At 36.1% G+C, this 20299-nt stretch overlaps 2 protein-coding genes across 3 annotated transcripts; one reads left to right on the forward strand and one right to left on the reverse strand.

The window, feature by feature from the left end:
- Window positions 1–483: 483 nt before the first annotated feature.
- On the reverse strand, window positions 484–7693 carry LOC111323663 (negative elongation factor E). 2 transcript variants are annotated; one of them, XM_022927071.2, is made up of 13 exons: window positions 7525–7693; window positions 7360–7429; window positions 6682–6752; window positions 6120–6191; window positions 5629–5670; window positions 5156–5190; window positions 4916–4959; window positions 4475–4521; window positions 3560–3629; window positions 2520–2556; window positions 2126–2180; window positions 1241–1349; window positions 484–615 (listed from the first exon to the last, which is right to left on the reverse strand). In XM_022927071.2, the coding sequence occupies exons 1-13, from the start codon at window positions 7591–7593 to the stop codon at window positions 545–547; spliced, it is 792 nt and encodes a 263-aa protein (XP_022782806.1). In that variant the 5' UTR covers window positions 7594–7693; the 3' UTR covers window positions 484–544. The 2 variants fall into 2 exon arrangements, with proteins under 2 accessions (XP_022782806.1, XP_022782805.1); XM_022927070.2 differs by having other exon boundaries at window positions 4916–4962; window positions 7525–7691.
- Window positions 7694–7745: 52 nt separating this feature from the next.
- Window positions 7746–10512, forward strand: LOC111323665 (uncharacterized). The gene is made up of 3 exons (XM_022927072.2): window positions 7746–8132; window positions 9212–9403; window positions 10271–10512. Exons 1-3 carry the CDS (start codon window positions 7790–7792, stop codon window positions 10360–10362), a joined length of 627 nt encoding a protein of 208 aa, XP_022782807.2. The 5' UTR covers window positions 7746–7789; the 3' UTR covers window positions 10363–10512.
- Window positions 10513–20299: the final 9787 nt, after the last annotated feature.

Below are 20299 nucleotides of genomic sequence, written 5' to 3' on the forward strand. Positions count from 1 at the left end.
AAAACCTTTCAAATACACTGATTGGGTAAACTTCTGTCTAAGAATAGGACGCGCAGGGAGGCCACTCAATGTTAAAGATAAAGGCAGTTACGGGACTCTTAATTTTAACAAAGGTTTCGTGATAAAATCAACATCCACACTAATTTCAGTTACTCTTCTGTTAAATCTTTTATTAAATATATAATTTACATGTCGTATTCTAATTCGCTATTTGGTGCGTGAACTAATGAACCAATTAAGAGAGTTGTATTTGCTCTGTCACGATCTGGGGACGAGGAAAAAGACTGAGTACCCTAGAGCAGTTCCGATGCTCTGCTAAGAGCTTGATAGTGAAAAAGGCCTCGTCGCTTGAGAACTGTTTCGAACCACTGGGGGCGTACAAGACGATGATAAGGAAAGAGGGCTTAGGCTGTCTCTATCAAATCTTTGAAGTTTTTGCTTTTCGGTGAACTAATATTTTAAAGGTTCTTTATGAATAGCCAATGAAGAAATAAGTAGAAAATCTATTGCTTTTATCAAATATAACTACAGATTTAATTTAACGCTATAGATCGTCGTATGAAACAATTTCCCTGGCTTCCCGCGACTGCAAACCTGAACTATGTCCTCTTGAATCTGCAAAACATGGAAAGGAATCATCGCCATTACTAACTTTATTGTTCTAAATTCACATAGGACACTTTCGAAACATTTCTGAGCATTAAGTCTTGTGCCAATCGCTTAAGGCACATAAACCTGGTTTATGGCCTAACTGAGCAACGAATTCACAATGGTTCAGTCAAACGAATGACAAACAAAACGATTAACTATCTACGCTTGCGCGAACGATGACGCGGCCCACCATCCTGCTGGAAGGCCAACAGGGCCAGGCTGTTTCACAGGAGTTCAAAACAACTACACAAGCAAGCAAATCTTTTGATACAACTCGGAATAAAATCGTAAATTAAGAGGATCACGCAGTTAAAAAAGCTTTCTATTCGAAAGTTTTGAGTTTTTCCTTTACCCAGCTTTTACTTTCCTTTACAAAAATTAATTCTGTGAGAAAAATGACACCGCTGATACTCAAGTAACACAAACTAGAACTGGAAAAAGGTCACTGAAAAAGAGACGACGCATTGGAGGGATAATCACTAAGTCGACGACAGAAGCCACTTGATCACACCGTGGGCTCATCGGATCGCCACACTAAACAATTAACGTCTTTTTAAAAAGAACTTAAGTTAAATGCGATAATTCTAACCTCTGCTTCCCAGACCGGGTCTTCGATGTCCTTGTGTGTCACCCATGTTGGGTTGCCTCCAGGAAAGAGCTACTTTGATATGCACACCAGACACCATCATACCATTCATCTGAGGAAAATTAATAGGAAAGACTTTGACTATCGACTTTGCCATGTTAATACTACCTGATTTGTGGAAAGCTTTGAAGGTGCAGCATAGTAGAGTAAACAGGTTTATTTTGTCAAAAGTAAACATCCGTTCGTTTCTCTGGCTCTGTTGCCTTGTTTGAAATTACCGGCAGGGCTTCCGATCAGTCAGTGAAATTAAAATCACTTCTATACACACATTATTGGATTTCTCTCCCTGATAAACATGACAAGTGATGAGAAAAATATAAATTAGGAGATTACTAGTTGATCCTATACCAAATTTTCCACACTAACATCATAGAAAGACAGTAAGGGGAACGTAAACTATTTGTGCACGATCCTCGCAGTAAAGACCACTATTTAAGCAATAGTGAATATCAGACCTGAAAAAAATTCAGGCCTGATATTTGTGCACGATCCTCCACTGCGAGGATCGTGCACAAATACGTTTCTATAACCGCAGTTCAGATATATGAATTTCATATATTCGTTGTGTTTGACAGTAAGGGGAATTGCTGATGAGATCATGTGAGTGAAAGGATTAAGGTCGGCTCATCCTCGGTGTAAAAAACCTCTGAAGCTCACGAGTGACATAAAACAAAGACAATAAAACATTATAAACAATAGTGTGCAGCAAAACAATACCTCATGAAACAAAGAAAACGTTGTCAGGTTTTTACACCGAGAATGACCCCAGGCTCATCCTCGGTGTAAAAACCTGTGAAGCTCACGAGTGCTTTACTTTCCTCAGCTTACCTCATCAATCGCTTTTTCAGCTGCTTCACAAGAGTCTAGTGTAACAAAACCTTGGCTATAGATTAAAAGGAAAAAAAACCTTTAGAGACAACTCTTTAAAACAACATAAAATAAGAAAATAAAATTAAAATCACAATCATTAGAGTCCCCTTTAAAATATTGTAATATCATTGTAATATTATTTGTAAAATATTGAGTTGGCAAAAAATTATGATCCGTCCCTAATGAAGCCAGGATAAGGGTGTTTTGGAATGAAGAGGGTGTGGAAATAAGATGGAAAAATGAACAGACAAACATTTGTCATAATTTGTAAATAAAACATGGAATGGAATTAAATAGAAAATGACTGTTTTAGCTAAAATGACTGGTATTACAAATAAGTCACAATTTTTACCTCTTTTCTCTCTCAAAGTTGACATTTTGAACCTTACCTGAAATAAGAAAATGGAAAGAAGGGTTAAAAAGAGCATTGAGTCATGTACCCACTGATAGTTATCACTTTAAAACAGTTTTACAACAAAAATACAAAGACTGCTGTTTATTCCTGGTTATGATCCAATGTGGCACTTCTGTGTTGGAGCGAATAGCATGTATATTCCAGATAATTTACTCCCACCGTTACTCCCACCGACGCAGCCCCAAACAGTTTCTTTCGAAACTATCAGCCTTTATTCATTTGTATATTCCAGAGTCAGACTTACTTATTGACGACGGAGACTAACTAGTCAACTGAACATGTCCCGTGTTCAATTTTTGCATCATTACATTGTGTGGCAGAACCTGAGCCCTTGTCCAAAATAGGTAGATGCAGAGTCAGAATGGTTGGAAAAATGTGAGTTACAAGGATCTGCAAGTTTGTCTGATGGAAGGCAGAAATATGGCATGTGTAACATAACAATGTCACTGAAAGCAGTGGTACTGGTGTTGTTTGTAACCACTGTTAAGGCTGCTCTCCTGTTATTGTCCCACACGTACTAGTCTAAGAATAAATAGCTGGTCGCACAAAATAGAAATTGAAATGACATGACCCATACATAGCAGATAAGAACCTCATTTACCACCTTGACCTTACAATATCAGTGGTCCCTCTTAGTTCTCATCAGCTTAGCTCATCAAGCACAGAACATTAAAAATCAACATTTTTTCCTCATTTTCATTGAACCAAGCTAGGAGAGGGGGAGTCAGTGAAGTCTAACATAACATAAGAGGGTTAATCCTTAACAACTTACATCAATATACATATTCTCTATACTGTTCTCTATACATTCCAGCAGGTGTTAACAAGGAGAATTTGTTTAACAGTCAACAGCTTCTTACGTTGGTGATCATTTCTATTATTCTCCTGACCTTGGTGTGTGATTCAGGGGTGATATGTAAGGAGAAATTAGCTGCTAGTCACTATATTAGGGGTGAAAGAGTTACATGTAACCTCACCAAATTTAGTGAAGTCTTCCTGGAGGATTTTTTCTGTTAATCCATATCCTTTGACAAAGATAGTGTTACCCTGTAGGATGCAACACAAACAGTTAACAAGGAAAATGTGACTGTGAAAGCAAAATAATGATAAAACATTGCACAAAGTTTTAGAATCTTAAGAAAGTGTCAGAACAAATTTGACTGTCTTATTTTGAATTTTTTTTTATCAATTGAAAGAACTCACACCAACACTAAACAAACAGTGCAATTCAACTTGCCCCAAATTATTTGTTTAGAGTACTTCTTGTTATTACTATCCTATTGTTTTTACCTCATAAATATTTTTAGCACTTTCTCATATATTTTATCACATTTTAACATTCGTCACATTTTTACCCATTTCAACTTTTTCTACATTTTTATGCCAATTTAGAAAACTTTTACTCACTTGAAAATGACCTCTGAGAGGTTGAAATGTCGTGCTTTTTATCACTAATTTTTATCTCGAAATGATAAAACAGTTGTATAAAAAGCCACCTTCTTTGGCTTTCCTGTGTTAAAGTATTTGTCTACTTCTGTTATATTAGTCAGCCACCTATCACCATTACTTAACTTGTGTTACTACAACTATTGAGTGTAATTTATGAGCAGCCACTACACAAATGTCCAAAAAGTATACTCTTGGGTGCCTCAGAAACTGTTGATTAAGCATTCCAGCACCTGGTGGTTAGGACAGCATTGTAATATACATAATATATGGATGCACTTTGAGATCTCAAATTTTATTACACATTGTCACAAAACAATTCTAGACAATCATGAATCTTAGTTTCAAACTTTTAAATCTTTAAAGGAAAACTGACCAATTATGATGCAAAAAATAAAAGCAAACATTAAGGGACATGATATTGTAAGCTATCAACTTGTTTTTACCTTTCTTGATTGATCATCAGACCAACTTCTTCTATCTGACCCTTGCCCTGAATTGAAAATGATACAAGAAAATTGATTGCAATATTACATGTATATGATACATGTAGCGAATAGTATCCTATTGCTAAACAAGACTTTTGAATAAAGAAAAGTTGTAATAGGTTTAGACTGAACAAGCTGTAAGATACTTCTAAAGCTGATCACCAATTTTCAAAAGATTGTTCATCAAATTTACTAACAGAACACAACTAGACTTGAAGACAAACAGGCAAATAGCCACTTGAGCATACATGTACATGTGGTATAGTGCTGTCAGATGGCACGCAAAACGACAGACCAACTAACCTACAGACAAACAGATCGACAAAGAAGGCAGGCATAAAGATAAAATATTAAAACAAACATCCATAAACAAGAGTTAACAGCTAGTCAAACAAATACCTCCTGAGAAGCGCCTGTTCTGTGAGGTAGAAGAGGGTACAAAGCTACTGTAGACCAAAAGAGAAAATACACAAATACATGTATGCAGTCACAAATATATTAAATAAAACATTGTTACAGTACTTAAAGCTGGGAAACCATCACCATACATGGTTCTGAAAAGGCAGTCTACAATAAAGATTGTACAGAAAAAACCTGCATAGAAAGTTTCAAAGGACAAAAGGATGGGGCAATTCTTACCTTTCATATAAACTCTTCATCGCTATAGCACGTGCCTGAAGTAAACCAGAGCACAGATCATGTATTGTATGCAATTAACAACTGTTACATGGGAAAAGTGAAAAATTAAGTTCTAAATTCATTTTACCAAACCAGCTTGCTATCCAGTCACCAAAAATAAAAATTATTGTAGTGATTTACATTTGTGCCAAAGATAGCTTGGCTGCAAAAAAAATCAATAGTACTCATAACCAAAACAGTTCACCCACTTTTAAATGTTAACCCTTGAGAGATGACCAGTTTAAAGAGCATGCAATATCTGTTGACCTTTTCATCAAGGTTGTCTGAAATTTAGCCCCTAACATGGATAAAAGTTAACTAACAACATTTAAAAAGAGAGCAAGGAAGCAAATTTAGAACACATATAAGTTACAAAAAATTAATACATTAAATTTTTATTATAAGTGTTTTAAGTGCTGTTTAGCAATATTTACCTGCTGCTCATTCCTGTTGAATGTTGGTTGCTGTAAGAAATCCTACATTGATCAAAGAAACAAAATGAAGAATTATCAAAACAAGTTAACACAAGTTTATACTAATGGCTTGTGGCAATCTTGTACATTGTTAACTTAACTAATACGTAGACTTGCACATGAGTGTGCCATTCAACACCAAAGCATCTATTTGGCGTGATGGTAACTGTAGTGATCTGGGCCGGGCTGTTCAAAGCTGGGTTAAGATAACCTGGGGTTAGTGTCAAATCTGATTTCATTTCTGAAAACTTTATCAAAAAATTCAGTGTAATTCTTTTTGTCTACAATCTGGATGCTCTAAATAGGTTCATGGAGAAAATTACCTCCAAAAGGCTCTTAAACAAAGTAATAAAAAGACCCAGATTAAAATTTAACCTTGGAATAGTGCTAATGGGCCTTTGCACAACTGAGCCCTAGTTTGTAAAATGTACTAGCTCTATGCTTTGTTCTACCTTCTGTCTTCTTTCTCCTCCTTTGGCCCTTTTGAACTCCCTATGGACAGGATCTTTTTTAATCTTCACCTCCTAAATTAGAAAGAGAATTCTGATTACCAGCAACTTGTGAACAATGCTCTAAAAACTATCAGACTTATCGCAAGTGGAAACAAACCTAGAATTCATAGAGTGGTTGAGGAAATGGCTGGGCCCTGAGGAATCACCAATCAGTATAATTGTTAATTATTTTCCACAAAGAAGAGTAGAGTAAAAAAGTTGTTACAGAAAATATAGTTGTTCATTATGCTTCTACAGTTAACTGAATGTTTAATCATTTGTCCCATGATGTATGAGCCAGGCAAATCAATTGTGTTGATCATGACATTTTAACCACATAATGCTAGTCTTTGCTTGGTAACAAGGTTCAAAGTTTATGTGTCACAATACCCAATATAAGTTTTTTCTTTCTTATGTTACTCATGCACATCTAATTGAAGAACAGTTATGGCTAACACAGCCCATGCCCCCCTCTTACCCCTTCACTCGGAGGTGAAACAGAAATAAACCACTTTTAACATACCCCTGAGGCAATCAGTTTCTTGGCAATCTCTTTTGCATCCTGTGGAGCATGGCTAATTTCTGCTGGAGCATCTAGGATACAAAATTTCCAAAACTATTATAATTGACGACTTGGGGGATAAACATTTACCCCCACACACTTACAATAGATAAATAGAAGTTTCATTTTGCACCAGGAGAGACATGAATTGAAAGAATAATGATTATTGTGTAACAGGACAACAAATAGGCCTCACTGCTTCTGCCATAGGCTGCTACAATCGAAAAAAAGGCTAGGGGTGTGGAAAACTATTGGACCTTACATAATGAGACCATAGATACCTGGGGCCTGTTACTCAGAGCTCCGTTTCTCGAAAGTTCCGGTTATTTAACGGACCCATGAAGCTGTTCTGTTTTCATTCAAGATGGGATTTAGAAAGTTTTGAAAATAATACAATAAAACTATCAGCTACAGAAACAAAATGGACTGATTTGGGTGCCAGAACCTACCTCTTGATTGTTAAAATTTTGCTTTAAGAATATGACTTCGGGCCCGTAAAGTTACCGGGATTTTCGAGGAACGAGCCACAGACCCGGCCCTCTATGGACGGGGTTGTACATGTCTCGAAAACTCAGACCCAAGTCTTTTATTAACTTTCTGATCACACACAGTATCAAAGCTTTATGTTGAATCTCTTACCACGCTTCGTACCCGGCTTGATACTACTGGGATTTTCGACTTTTTCTTTGGACTTTTGCAATGCCTTTTTCTGTAATAAAATGAATCACCTTCAGATCAGACTGAGACCCTTTCAAATCATTTACAATCTTTATCGATGTATGTGACTGGATGAAGATGTCATACCCTTTTCTTCAACAAAGCGAACTTTCTAAGAAGGTACTCCTCCTCTGCGGTTAGATTTGGCAAGCCCATTTTTCAAAGTTCCCAGAAAATAAACGAAAACCTCACAGTTACGAAAATTTCGTACATTCCGCCATCTTTAATTATGAGTCTTCGGTGAGAAAAGCTGCGGATTTCTTCGGAAAAATTAAAGTACGTCATGTATTCCTTTACTAAAGATAGCTCCAACTTCCTCTGTTGATACCCGAGTGTCCCCCAACATTCCAATATGGCCGTTAACGTTTTGACTTCCGCTTTAGAATCTGAAGTGTATTGGTCCTTAAAAAATGAAGTTTTGATAGAACTAAGGGAACTGCTCGTTGACAAATTGCAATATGAGAAAACTTTGGACTATCTGAGATCCCAGGGAGTATTTGATCGAATGGACTGCGATGAAATTGAAGCAGAGAGAACTCCAAGCAAAAAACGAGCAAAATTCTTGGACATATTGGGCGATAAAGGCCCCACAGCTTTTGACCAGTTGTGTATTGCTATACAAAAGAAGTGCAGGGGACAAGAATACTTGTTGGACATTATCCTCACCACGTTTGATAGGAAGAAGCAAGAGCGAAGTAAGCCTCTTTACAAATTGTAGACATTTTTTACTTACTCTTTAATTGCAAAGTAACAAGTTGATTAAAGCTTGGAATTTTTATTTGGGGTCATTAAGGGTCGCTCCTAAAGGTTTAATTTAAATTGATCAAGTGTAATTGGTACTCAGTTAATTAACTGTGTGAAAATGATATGAAATTGTGATATCATACCATTCAAACAAGGAATAAATCATATTTACAAGACTCAGTTTATCTCGATCCTTTCAAGTTCTACATTGTTATTGGGAATAGTGGATATGGTAGAGGACTGAATGAATGGCCTTCATTGTTGAATATGATAGCTATGACCCTTCCCCCTCCAACTCCCACCATTGTACTCCTGATAGATATACCTAAATCATGAAAATTTGAAAAGTCAAGAGAGGGGAGGGTGGAGGCTCACTGCATGGCCATTTGGCAAGTTGGTTGACAACTCCAGGAGCTTAGTTAGTCAACGTTAATTATGGAAAATTTATCAAGAGTACTTTCTTTCCTCCAAGCTGAATGGTAACCACACTTTACTTTAGAAATTTTGGTTGGTTTCCCTAGTTTAATTCAGTAAATTTTAGACTGCACTTTCTTTTGGTTTACCGGTGTAATACCCAGCCCATGAAGGCTGTTGGGAGAATGCAAGAAAAGTTTGTTAATCACTTGTCTCCTGATCATGATTTACAAACTTTTCAATTGTTCTCCTAACATCCCTAGTGGGTTATTATGCCAATAAACCAATAGCCAGTACTAGCTGTCTATTTCTAAACTTAAAATGTTTCATTTGTCAATGGGTTTACTAATGCAATAAATGAGAGGTTCTGGACCATTCAGGGGCTGAAAGCATTTCATTTGTGTATGAATGCATTTATGTGCATGGATTAATGTCGAGGAAAGCCCCGTGCGGTGATGTGGCCAAGAGCATCAGAATTTAGAATAATATTATGATAAGCTTGCATCTGTTAACCTGTATGAGCCTAATCATAAGTGAGAACACTCTGTCTTGTAGTTAAGTATGTTCAAGTGGCACATGAATTTGTTACAATTAGTGAAAATAATATTCATTGCAGTTTTCAAAGAGCCACCGCCCACAGAACCACCTGATATGTCTCCCCCGTGTGATGATCCAAAGCTTGTTGTTATGGTAACAGGGTTAAGTCCAGATGCATGTCAAGTTGATTTAAATAATTTGCCAGGACCTGGGGATCCTGGAGCTCCAATTCCACCTGATGAGATAGAACCTACTGGTGGTCAACAACCAGGTAATCTTGCTAAACAGGACTTTTGAATCCTTTTGCATTCTTCACAATAAAGTTTGAGTAGGCCTGTTTCACCAGAGCCTCCACAGTCAATTGAGCAGAAAGAGCCAGTGATATGTATAGACATGCAAATGTGATGTGATTACCAAAATTAACTTGTGGATCTCCTTCCTCTTATCTGCCTCTTCAATGTTTTACCATGGCTACAAGTCTTTGTGTTGTTCTTCAGTGACAACCAGTATTTAATAATACACCTGTGACTTCAATTTGTTATACCAGTACACAATTACCAACCAAAAAACCTTCCTAAATCTTATCTGAAAACTTGCTCCATCATGCCCTTGACTGACACATTTTCTAAAAATGCATGAAATGATATAGGCAGTACAAACTGATAGAAGAAAAGTAATGTCTTTGCAAAGGACCATACTTCCCTGAAACATTCCTTTGCAGTAGGAAGAGCTATTGACAAGTTTTTTTGTTAGACAGTTGTAACCCTTCATGGCATCACCAGAACTTTTAGAATGTCTTGAGGATTCATTGGTTGTATTTGTGAGTATGGGTCTTCTACCAAAACATCACCGTTTTGCCATGAACTAGGGAATTAGGGAATATAAGTTAACTTTGCACAATAACACTCATGTCAGATGACAATCGGCAACGAAAACTGACAATGTTTCCTATGCCTTTCCTTTCATAGAAATGATTTGTGTAGGCCTATAATTAGTCACCAATGCTCCTAATTGATCAACTTATCTGATGAAAAGGCAACACAATACCTTGAAGAAATTAAAAATAGGGTCAAGATTGCACCCAGCCATTGAAAACTACAGCTTAAATAGATTTCCTGATCAATTCTTGTTCTTTCAGGTCAATCCATCAACCAAACTCCAGTTACCCCTCCACCATCATATAACTTGTCAGATTTGCCACCACCTTACTCTGAATCGGAAAGAAACTGAGTAAGAGATGGACAGACATGGAAACCAGTGGTCACTGTAACTACTTTTAACCGATTGGTTACATCGGAACTTCTTGTTTGTTTTATAATTTATATACATTCTGCTTAACAGAGCTTTTATTGTTGATTTCAATCATTCACTAGCATTCAGTATTAAGTAAACAAGGCTAAAAGTCTAAGTGGTTGTTATTATTTCTCACCCCTTTAATTTCCACGAATGACGAAAACAAAATTTCTCATTACAGTATCAATTTAAAGTCTAGAAGACAAAATAATGATAAGGCGAAAGAGAAAAAACATTGATTTATTAGTTCATCCAATATGAAATTCTCTACACTAACATCATAAGAATTTTATTGTAGACAGTAAGGAGTCTTGGATATAAAAGGGTTAATATGAAATTTAGCTACCAAATTTATTATTGAATGTATATTCTGATACCACTTGATACAAAAAAATAATATTACTTCTCAGAGGTTCAGGAGGCATTGTGGCCGAGTGGTGAGAGTGTCGACTCGTAATCCGCCGCTCCTGGGTTCGAGTCCCACCCTGACCACTAGATTTGTTTCACGGTAGCCCCGAGTTCAGATCCTTGGCCACGCTTGTAAATAGCCAACTGGTTTGCCTCTGGCTGGTTGGGGTTCTTAATGATGTTCTTAATGATGTTATGTTCAATTTAGACCATTTGTTTCATTTATTAGCAAGGACCACAATGGAAACTACTGGTTCACCAGTAATTGTGTAATCCTACAAAAAGACCTTTTTTTTTTTTTTTTTTTTTTAATTGACAAAAAAATAGAAATAGGTATATTCCATAATCTAAAATTAGGATTTGCTGTTTTTAACAGGTAAGAGCAGTTTAGTCAAGGGTTAAAGGATTATTTTGTGCACTATATAATTATATCAAACTAAATCCACATTTTAATTGGTCGGTTTTGATACTTATCTTCCTGAAATATGTAAATTTATGAACTTGTCTTCACCAATATACCTATGCAGGAAGCCAATTGTAGAAAGAAATTTTATTGCAAGGCCTGGCTGTGTTTAGCTGTGTTAACTGAGGCAAGATCTAATTCATGTCTCTTTCTTTAATCATCAACAGTATTAAATGTCTTGGTATCATGAAAGAAAAAGAGATGCTGAGATGGAATTTGTCACAGAGAGTGGTGAAGGGGCCTATTAGGCATGGCACTCTCATAGAATAGACTGTTTCACAGAATTTAATATGAATTGCTGATTGGCTAAACAAGGTGCTTTCCAGGCGAGGGAAACTGTTGTTAAGTACCTTTAGAATTTCCTGTGACAAATTTGGAAGACAATCCAGTGACGTAAAAAGATTTTTCTTTTTAATGAAAAAACAGCAAGTAAACTAATACATTATTTTTTTCTGTGTTGGTTAGGAACTATTTTATGGTCAGGTTTTACTCCTTATATAGCTTTTGATAATAAATTCATTCAGCTGTCACTCATTCAAAGATAGATGTACAGTTATGGATCCTGTGGTTTCTCCAACAGTTTCTCTTGTGCACAGCTCACCCAGTTAAAATGTGTAGTTGACTCTTGTTACTCCTTGTTTGTTTCTTTCATCTCTGCAGTGATTGCCTTAAAAGCAGTCACACAGTCTGTCTGTCTAATAGCTTGACTGGAAAATATCACTATTTAAAAGTAGAAATAAGTTGAAATGTCTCATAATTAAAATTAGCTTTGTAAAGGTTGGCATAGTTTGACTGTACATATGCTTGTATTATTCACCATTATTCAGTAGCATTAAAAGCAACTTGTAAAACAAAATTCCTGAATCAATGGTAGTGAGGCAGTGTTTTCCCCATTGTTAACCTGTGAGACTCCTTTTTTGTCTTTTTTTCGTCAGAGACACCTTTGAACTGACAGGTGCAATTTTATACTGTCTTGTTTTGTTCTTCTAAGTTGAACAGTTTAACGAATTTATGTTTTGAGAACAATTTGGAAAAATTAAAAATTTCCCAAGCTTAAGACAGCTATTTAGATTTTTGACTTCATGTATATGTCGCATTAGATTTTCCTAAAAGTAGACCAGTCTCTGAGATCGAAAAACAAAAAGTTAGTTTCTGTGAGCTCTTTCCGGAAGTAGAAACAAAAATACACCGCTAATATCATGAAGTAGAAACTTTAAACTGCATTGAAGATCTTCATTTAAGACGCCCTTTGATGAAATTAATATCAAGAAAAAAACAGAATTTCCTCTGGCTTTGGAACTTAAAACATGGTATATTCCCTGTGTGCTTAAAACGTACCGCCCACTGAGGTTAAGTGACATTGGCGCCTTTACAACCGGATATCTTTTCTGCTTTTAAAGAGGGGATTTTTTTTTTTACCATCTCAAAATTGGGCCAATTTCGCTTTTAGCATAAAGTGCTCATTTTGAAAAGTAATGGTTTAACTAAACTAAATTTGAAAACAAACAGCTTTTGCTTGCATTTTTATTACTTGCAAGCAGCATATCCGTAGGGAATCATTTTTTTCACTGAAGGGCTACTTAACCGAGTCTACTTGGCTGTCTCTTTTCTATTTTTTTTTTCCTCGCAGATTTCACTCAACAGGAGAGAATGCACTACCCATTCAGCTTTCAGCTCTCCGATATCTCTTTCCAAAAAACTGTTGAAAACAATATCAATACTTAAGGTGTTTTGTTGCCATGCCCACACTTCGTTTAATTAAAAAAAAGTTAAATGTTTCATACCAGCGGTTAAAAAAAAAAAGGAAGAAATTTGAAACGTCCACATATCTTAAGCCTGAGTTCGATGGTGAAGTGAATATTCCACGCCGGCATAGTAAAAGGCAGAGTGGACAAAATAATTTCGAAAGTTGTTCCGTGACCCGGAGCCTTCATTTAGTACGTTTCTGGTTTTTAATAACTAAAACTTTGGTAAGTCCTTATGTCCCTAAAATTAAAACATTAAAATTTATCATAAGAAGAAAGGTTAAGTTAAAATTACTCCTAGTGGGAAAAAGTGGAAAGTTTCAGCTGTGTTCAAAAAGTCCTTCTTATCTATCTATTCATTCCTTTGTCGTCAATGCCTGATTAAGAAATTCACAGCTTCGTCTTGTCAGTACTGTGCAACCCAGAAGATAAAGTTGATCAGTTATGAAGCCATGTCATTTTTTTTTTATAAGGTTCCCTCTTGACCGGAAAATTGATGTAAAGATCGGGTCACTGTTATGGTAAACTTCCCAGATTCTAATCAAGTAAATGGTAATTTATCTATCAAACGACAAAGAGTACACTTTCCATGCTGCGGAAAGATCAAAGATGACTCTTAAACCATTTTTTTGTGTGTGGCTTGTTAACCGTAAGACGAATCAACAAACGAAAATTTTGCGTCTTGTTCTATGGCTGAACTATCTAACGTGACTAGGGGTTGCATGATTAAAGTCTTCCGATATTGACAAATATACTTGATGATGTGAATATAATTATGCCTCTTGGAACTTGTGCGAGAAAGCAGCTGGCATTGGAAAAGTAGTGTTTCTCGCCGGAGAGTTTAAAATCGTGCCAAAAGTCCTTCAGATATTTTAGGAAGCAATTTAGGTAAGTTGATCACTTTTGTCCAGAAGATATCCTATCTTATTGTTAATCTGCGAAATACTAAATGCTGACTGAACGATTCTTGTCAGAGTTTATCAGTTCATTGACTATCGCATCTTACGTAATACAGCAATGTGATTTACAGTCTGGATTATAGTAGTCATCAAAATTAAGTAAGCTACCATCCATTCAACCACGAAAATGGGATCTAATGTTCGTTTACACAATATATGCCATTATGGCAGACAAGGCAGGGATTCCTCACTGAGCTGAGACCCATATGCATGCAAATTAGAAGTTATCAACCGATAATAGCGTAAAAAAGTTAATGCCAACTGCTATACAAGACTCTACTTACTTGTTCGAAGATAGCATGTGAGTGATACTTAAAAAATAAGTCTAATTCAGTGATGCACGACTTCAAGATCAGTTTACATGGAAAATTAATTTAAGGTGGTTATTGACCAATTGTTTACGATAAAACTGAAGTCCACAATTCGTGAGGTTCAAATCAGGACAAAGAAATAGAATTAAAAAAGATTATCCTCTTTTGACAACCGATCAAAATCAGTTATGATTTCATTGATGCTTGTCGTCGATTTCATCGACAGAGTCATTTTAATCAGTTCTAGATCTGTATTTTCCATAGTTCTTTCCCGAAGGCAGATGTACAGTAAGTTAGAATCGGCAGGGCCAGCTAGGATAGAATGTTAAAACCAATTTTGATATAAAAAATATATTTTAATTTACGATCATAGTACCATCACACAAAACTTAGCGCAAACACTGATGAGTTTCACACGGTGACAGTTTCAAAACTGGACATGAACATCGAGGTAATGCTATGCTGACAACATATAAACTCAGTTTCGGTGATTTCATTGATGTCGTGAGAAGATTTATTTCAAAGATTTATTCGCTTTTCCTTACCTTTAATCAAAGGCAAACATTGAAGTTGTTCTCGCAGACGATTAGATGTGTACTATACGGAAGATCTATTGTCTACCGAAACTTGTTCCAGCATCAATAATTACCGATTATTCATCTTTTCGTTAACTTTTCATAAAAGAAAAAAGCCTGGTTTATTCATTTGGTAACTCTAATGTCAACCGGCTTAATTATTGAACTTACAAATTTCTGGAAGAGTTAATTTCTGAAAAAAGTTTATTAGCTACATTGGTGGTCAGATCCGTTTTCTCCCGCAGTGGTGGATCGCCTTGATCAATCAAGTGGGTGCTAATAGTTTTCGCCCTTCTTTTTTGAAAAAGGTGAGTGTCCGTCGATCTGCAATTTAAAAAAAATTTAAAATTGTAGTTGAGAGTTTCGAAACATTTTTTGCTTAAGTTCATCGGACGAATGCGTATTATGCTCGTGGTCTTCTTAAGATCTCCAGTCTTTCTTTCAACCTCTTGGTGTGTCAACTGAAAATATTGTCGTTATTTAAAGACACTTTGACCTCTGAGTCATTCAAAACGGCCCTTTTAAGGCATTAGTAATAAATGATGGATCAAAGGGGAAAAGAAAGCTGTTCATATATACTCTTACTTAGTGAGATTTAACATTAAAAACAAATAACAGATACACCCGATGCTTACGCTCAAAACGTCAGCTTGAAGAACCCTTTGCGGTGGCCAGTTTACATTATTACCGGAGTTGATAAAACCGTCAAATTATGTTGTTACAAATGCACTGACTAAAATGTTTAAATCACCACTGGGGGGAAAAAGTAGAAAATTTCAGCTCTATGTTATAAGTTCTTCTTATCTATGTATTCTTTCCCTTGTCATCACTAACTGATTAAGAAATTAATCAGTTAGTGATGACAAGGGCGAACGCTCGAAACGTCAGCTTTTATAATCGTAATATAACGGTGGCTAATTTACCATTTCAACTTTGTTGATATATTCAAGTTATTTCGTTACCCCCACCGACGCAGCCCCAATCAGTTTCTTTAGAAACTATCGGCCTTTAAGAAAGTAACAGCTTCGTATTGTCAGTACTGTGCAACCCAGAAGAAAAAGCTGATTAAGAAGCCAAGTTATTTTTTTTTATAACGTTGCCTCTTAAGCAGAAAATTGATTGAAAGATCATTGTTATGGTAAACTTCCCAGACTCTCATCACGTAAATGGTGATTTATCTATCAAACGACAAAGAGTGCACTTTCCATGCTGTGGAAAGATAAAAGATGCCCCGAAAAACTTTTTTGTATGTGGCTTGTTAACAGTGAGACGAATCAACAAACAAACGATAATTTTGCGTCCTTTTCTATGGCTGAACTATCTTACGTGACCAGGGGTTGATTATAGTTTTCCGATATTGACAAATATAGCTGATGATATAAATATAATTATGCCTCTTAAAACTTGTAAGAGTAAGCAGCTGGCATTGGAAAAGTAGTGTTTGTCGAGAGTTTAAAAACAGCACAAAGGACTTTTACATTACTAACACCTGCTTTTGTAAAACTTGAAATACTTCCAAAAAAAAAGGACTTTTACCTTACCAACACTCGCTTTTGTAAAACTTCAAATACTTGTAACAAAAAAGGAAATAAGAGAGCGTGAAACTCGTGCCAAAAGTCCTTCAGATATTTTAGGAAGCAATTTTGGTAAGTTGATCACTATTGCCCTGAAGATATCTTATCTTACTGATAATCTGCGAAGAAGGGAAATGTCTTCAAATACTGAATGCTGACTGAACGATTTTTATCAGAGTTCATCAATCCATTGACTATCGCGTCTTACGTAATACTGCAATGTGAATTACAGTCTTGATTATAGTAGTCATCAAGATTAAGATTTTATATCGTTGTATTGTGCGTAAGCTACCAACCATTCAACCACGAAAATGGGATCTAATGTTCGTTTACACAATATATGTCATTATAGTACACAAGGCAGAGATTCCTCACTGAGCTGAGACCCATATACATGCAAATTAGAAGTTATCAACCTGTAGTAGCGTACAACAGCAATACCAACTGCTCTAAAAGACTCTACTTGCTTGCTCGAAGACAGTGTGTAAAATACTTAAAAAATAAGCCTAATTCAGTGATGCACGACTTCAAGATCAGTTTACATGGAAAATTAATTCAAGCTGGCTATTGAACAATTGTTTACGATAAAATTGAGGTCCACAATTCGCGAGGTTCAAATCAGGACGAAGAAGGAAAAGAGTTCATAAAGATTATCCTCCTTTGACAACCAATCAAAATCAGTTATGATTTCATTGATGCTTGTCGTCGATATCATCGACAGAGTCATTTTAATCAGTTCTAAATCCGTATTTTTCATAGTTCTTTCCCAAAGGCAAATATACAGTATGTTCGGATCGATCGGCAGGGCTAACTAGGATAGAATATTAAAGCCAATTTTGATATCAAAAATATATTTTAATTTACAACATACAACACTTAGCGCAAAACTCAAATGAATAAAGGCTGATAGTTTCGAAAGAAACTGTTTGGGGCTGCGTCGGTGGGAGTAACGAAATAATATGGATATATCAACAAAGTTGAAATGGTAAATTAGCCACCGTAATGATTACAAAAGCTGACGTTTCGAGCGTTAGCCCTTCGTCGGAGCGAATAGAGGAATTGTGGGTTGTGTGTGCTTTTAAAGGCAGAAAATGGAGCTACGTTATTGGTGGGAGCATGGCACCATGGGAGTTATTGGTGGGAGCATGGCACCATCTCGTTGCCATGCTCCCACCAATAACGTAGCTCCATTTTCTGCCTTTAAAAGCACACACAACCCACAATTCCTCTATTCGCTCCGACGAAGGGCTAACGCTTGAAACGTCAGCTTTTTTAATCATTACGGTGGCTAATTTACCATTTCAACTTTGTTGATATATCCATATTATTAGCGCAAAACTGACTGAGTTTCACACGGACAGTTTTAAAACTGGACAATGAACATGGAGGTAATGCTATACTGACAACTTACCTACTCAGTTGTGGTGACATCATTGATGTCAGCAGAAGATTTATTTCAAAGATTTATTTGCTTTTCCTTGACTTTATTCAAAGGTAATTAAGTATTGAAGATGTTCTCGCAAACGATTAGATGTGAACTACACGGAAGATCTATTGTTAACCGAAACTTGTTCCTCATCAATAATTACAGATTATTCATCTTTTCGTTAACTTTGATAAAAGACAAAAGCCTCGGCGCAAATACTTTTTGCCCTTCTTTTTGAAAAAAGTGAGTGTTCGCCGATCTGCAATTTAATGAAAAATTGTAGTTAAGAGTTGCGAAACTTTTTGTTTTTTTGCTTAAGTTCATCGGACGAATGTGCATTATGTTCGTTGTCATCTTAAGATCTTCAGTCTTTCGATCCTTCAACCTTTAGGTATGTCAACTGAAAATATTGTCGCTATTTGACACTTTGACCTTTGAACCATTCAAAACGGCTCTTTTAAGTCATTAGCAATAATTGAGGGATCAAAGGGGAAAAGAAAGCTACCATAAATACTGTCACTTAGAGAGATTTAACCTTAAAAAAAAAATAACAGATATACACCCGATTCTTACGCTCAAAACGTCAGCTTGAAGAACTGTTTGCGGTGGCCAATTTACATTATTATCTGAGTTGATAAAATCGTCAAAGTAAGTTGACTAAAATGTTTAAATTACCACTGGGGGAAAAAAGTAGAAAATTTCAGCTCTGTTTTATAAGTTCTTCTCATCTATGTTTCTTTCCCTTGTCATCAATAACTGATTAGAAATTAACAGCTTCGTCTTAATTGTCAGTACTGTGCAACCCAGAAGGTAAAGTTGATTATGAAGCCATGTCACTTTGTTGCCTCTAAAACCGAAAATTAATTGAAAGGTCACTGTTATGGTAAACTTCCCAGACTCTCATCACGTAAATGGTGATTTATCTATCAAACGACAAAGAGTGCACTTTCCATGCAGTGGAAAGATAAAAGATGTCCCGAAAAACTTTTTTGTATGTGGCTTGTTAACAGTGAGACGGATCAACAAACAAACCATCGTTTTGCGTCCTTTTCTATGGCTGAACTATCTTACGTGACCAGGGGTTGATTATAGTTTTCCGATATTGACAAAAATAGTTGATGATATAAATGTAATTATGCCTCTTCGAACTTGTACGAGAAAGCAGCTGGCATTGGAAAAGTAGTGTTTTTCGAGAGTTTAAAAACAACATAAGGACTTTTACATTACTAACACTTGCTTTTGTAAGATTTCGAATAGTTGTAACAAAAAAGGAAATAAGAGAGCGTGAAAATCGTGCCCAAACTCCTTCTGATATTTTAGGAAGCAATTTAGGTAAGTTGATCACTATTGTCCCGCTGAAGATATCCTATCTTACTGTTAATCTCTGAAGAAGGGAAATATCTTCAAATACTCAATCATGCTGCCTGAACGATTCTTATCAGAGTTTATCAATTCATTGACTATCGCATCTTACGTAATACTGCAATGTGAATTACAGTCTTGATTATAGTAGTCATCAAGATTAGGATTTCATATCACTGTGTAGTGCGTAGGTTACCAACCATTCAACCACGAAAATGGGATCTAATGTTCGCTTACACAATATATGCCATTATGGCAGACAAGGCAGAAATTCTTCACTGAGCTGAGACCCATATGCATGCAAATTAGAAGTTATCAACCGCGGGTAGTAGCGTAAAAAAAGTTAATGCCAACTGCAATACAAGACTCTACTTGCTTGCAGTGAGGTTCAAATCAGGAGGAAGAAAGAGAGTTTATAAAGACTATCTTCTTTCGACAACCGATCAAAATGAGTTATGATTTCATTGATGCTTGTCATCGATATCATCGACAGAGTCATTTTAATCAGTTCTAAATCCATATTTTCCATAGTTCTTTCCCAAAGGCAAATATACAGTATGTTAGGATCGATCGGCAGGGCTAACTAGGATAGAATATCAGGCGCGTAGCGTGGTCATTTTTTCTAGTACGCACAAGTACATATGATCTAGAAACCTAAGTAAACCGAGCGAAAAATATTGCGTTCTTTATTTCTTGTTTGAAATAGTTGTGTGGATACAAGCAAAGAACAAAGCGTCTTGCCCTTATTTTGAGCAAACTTGGCGCAAACACAACATTGTTTTCAATTTTTTCTGGTCACTTCAAGTACGCGCGTGCGTATATGCGTAGAGGACGCTATGCGCTTGAATATTAAAACAAATTTTGATATCAAAAATATATTTTAATTTACGATGGTACCAACATACAAAACAGCGCAAAAACTGAGTTTCACACGGCGACAGTCTTAAAACTGACAATGAACATGGGGGTAATGCTATGCTGACAACTTACCGACTCAGTTGTGATGATCTCAATGATGTCATGAGAAGATTTATTTCAAAGATTATATTTA

The sequence above is a fragment of the Stylophora pistillata genome, chromosome 4 (assembly GCF_964205215.1).
Source record: "Stylophora pistillata chromosome 4, jaStyPist1.2, whole genome shotgun sequence".
Taxonomy (NCBI): Eukaryota; Metazoa; Cnidaria; class Anthozoa; order Scleractinia; family Pocilloporidae; genus Stylophora; species Stylophora pistillata.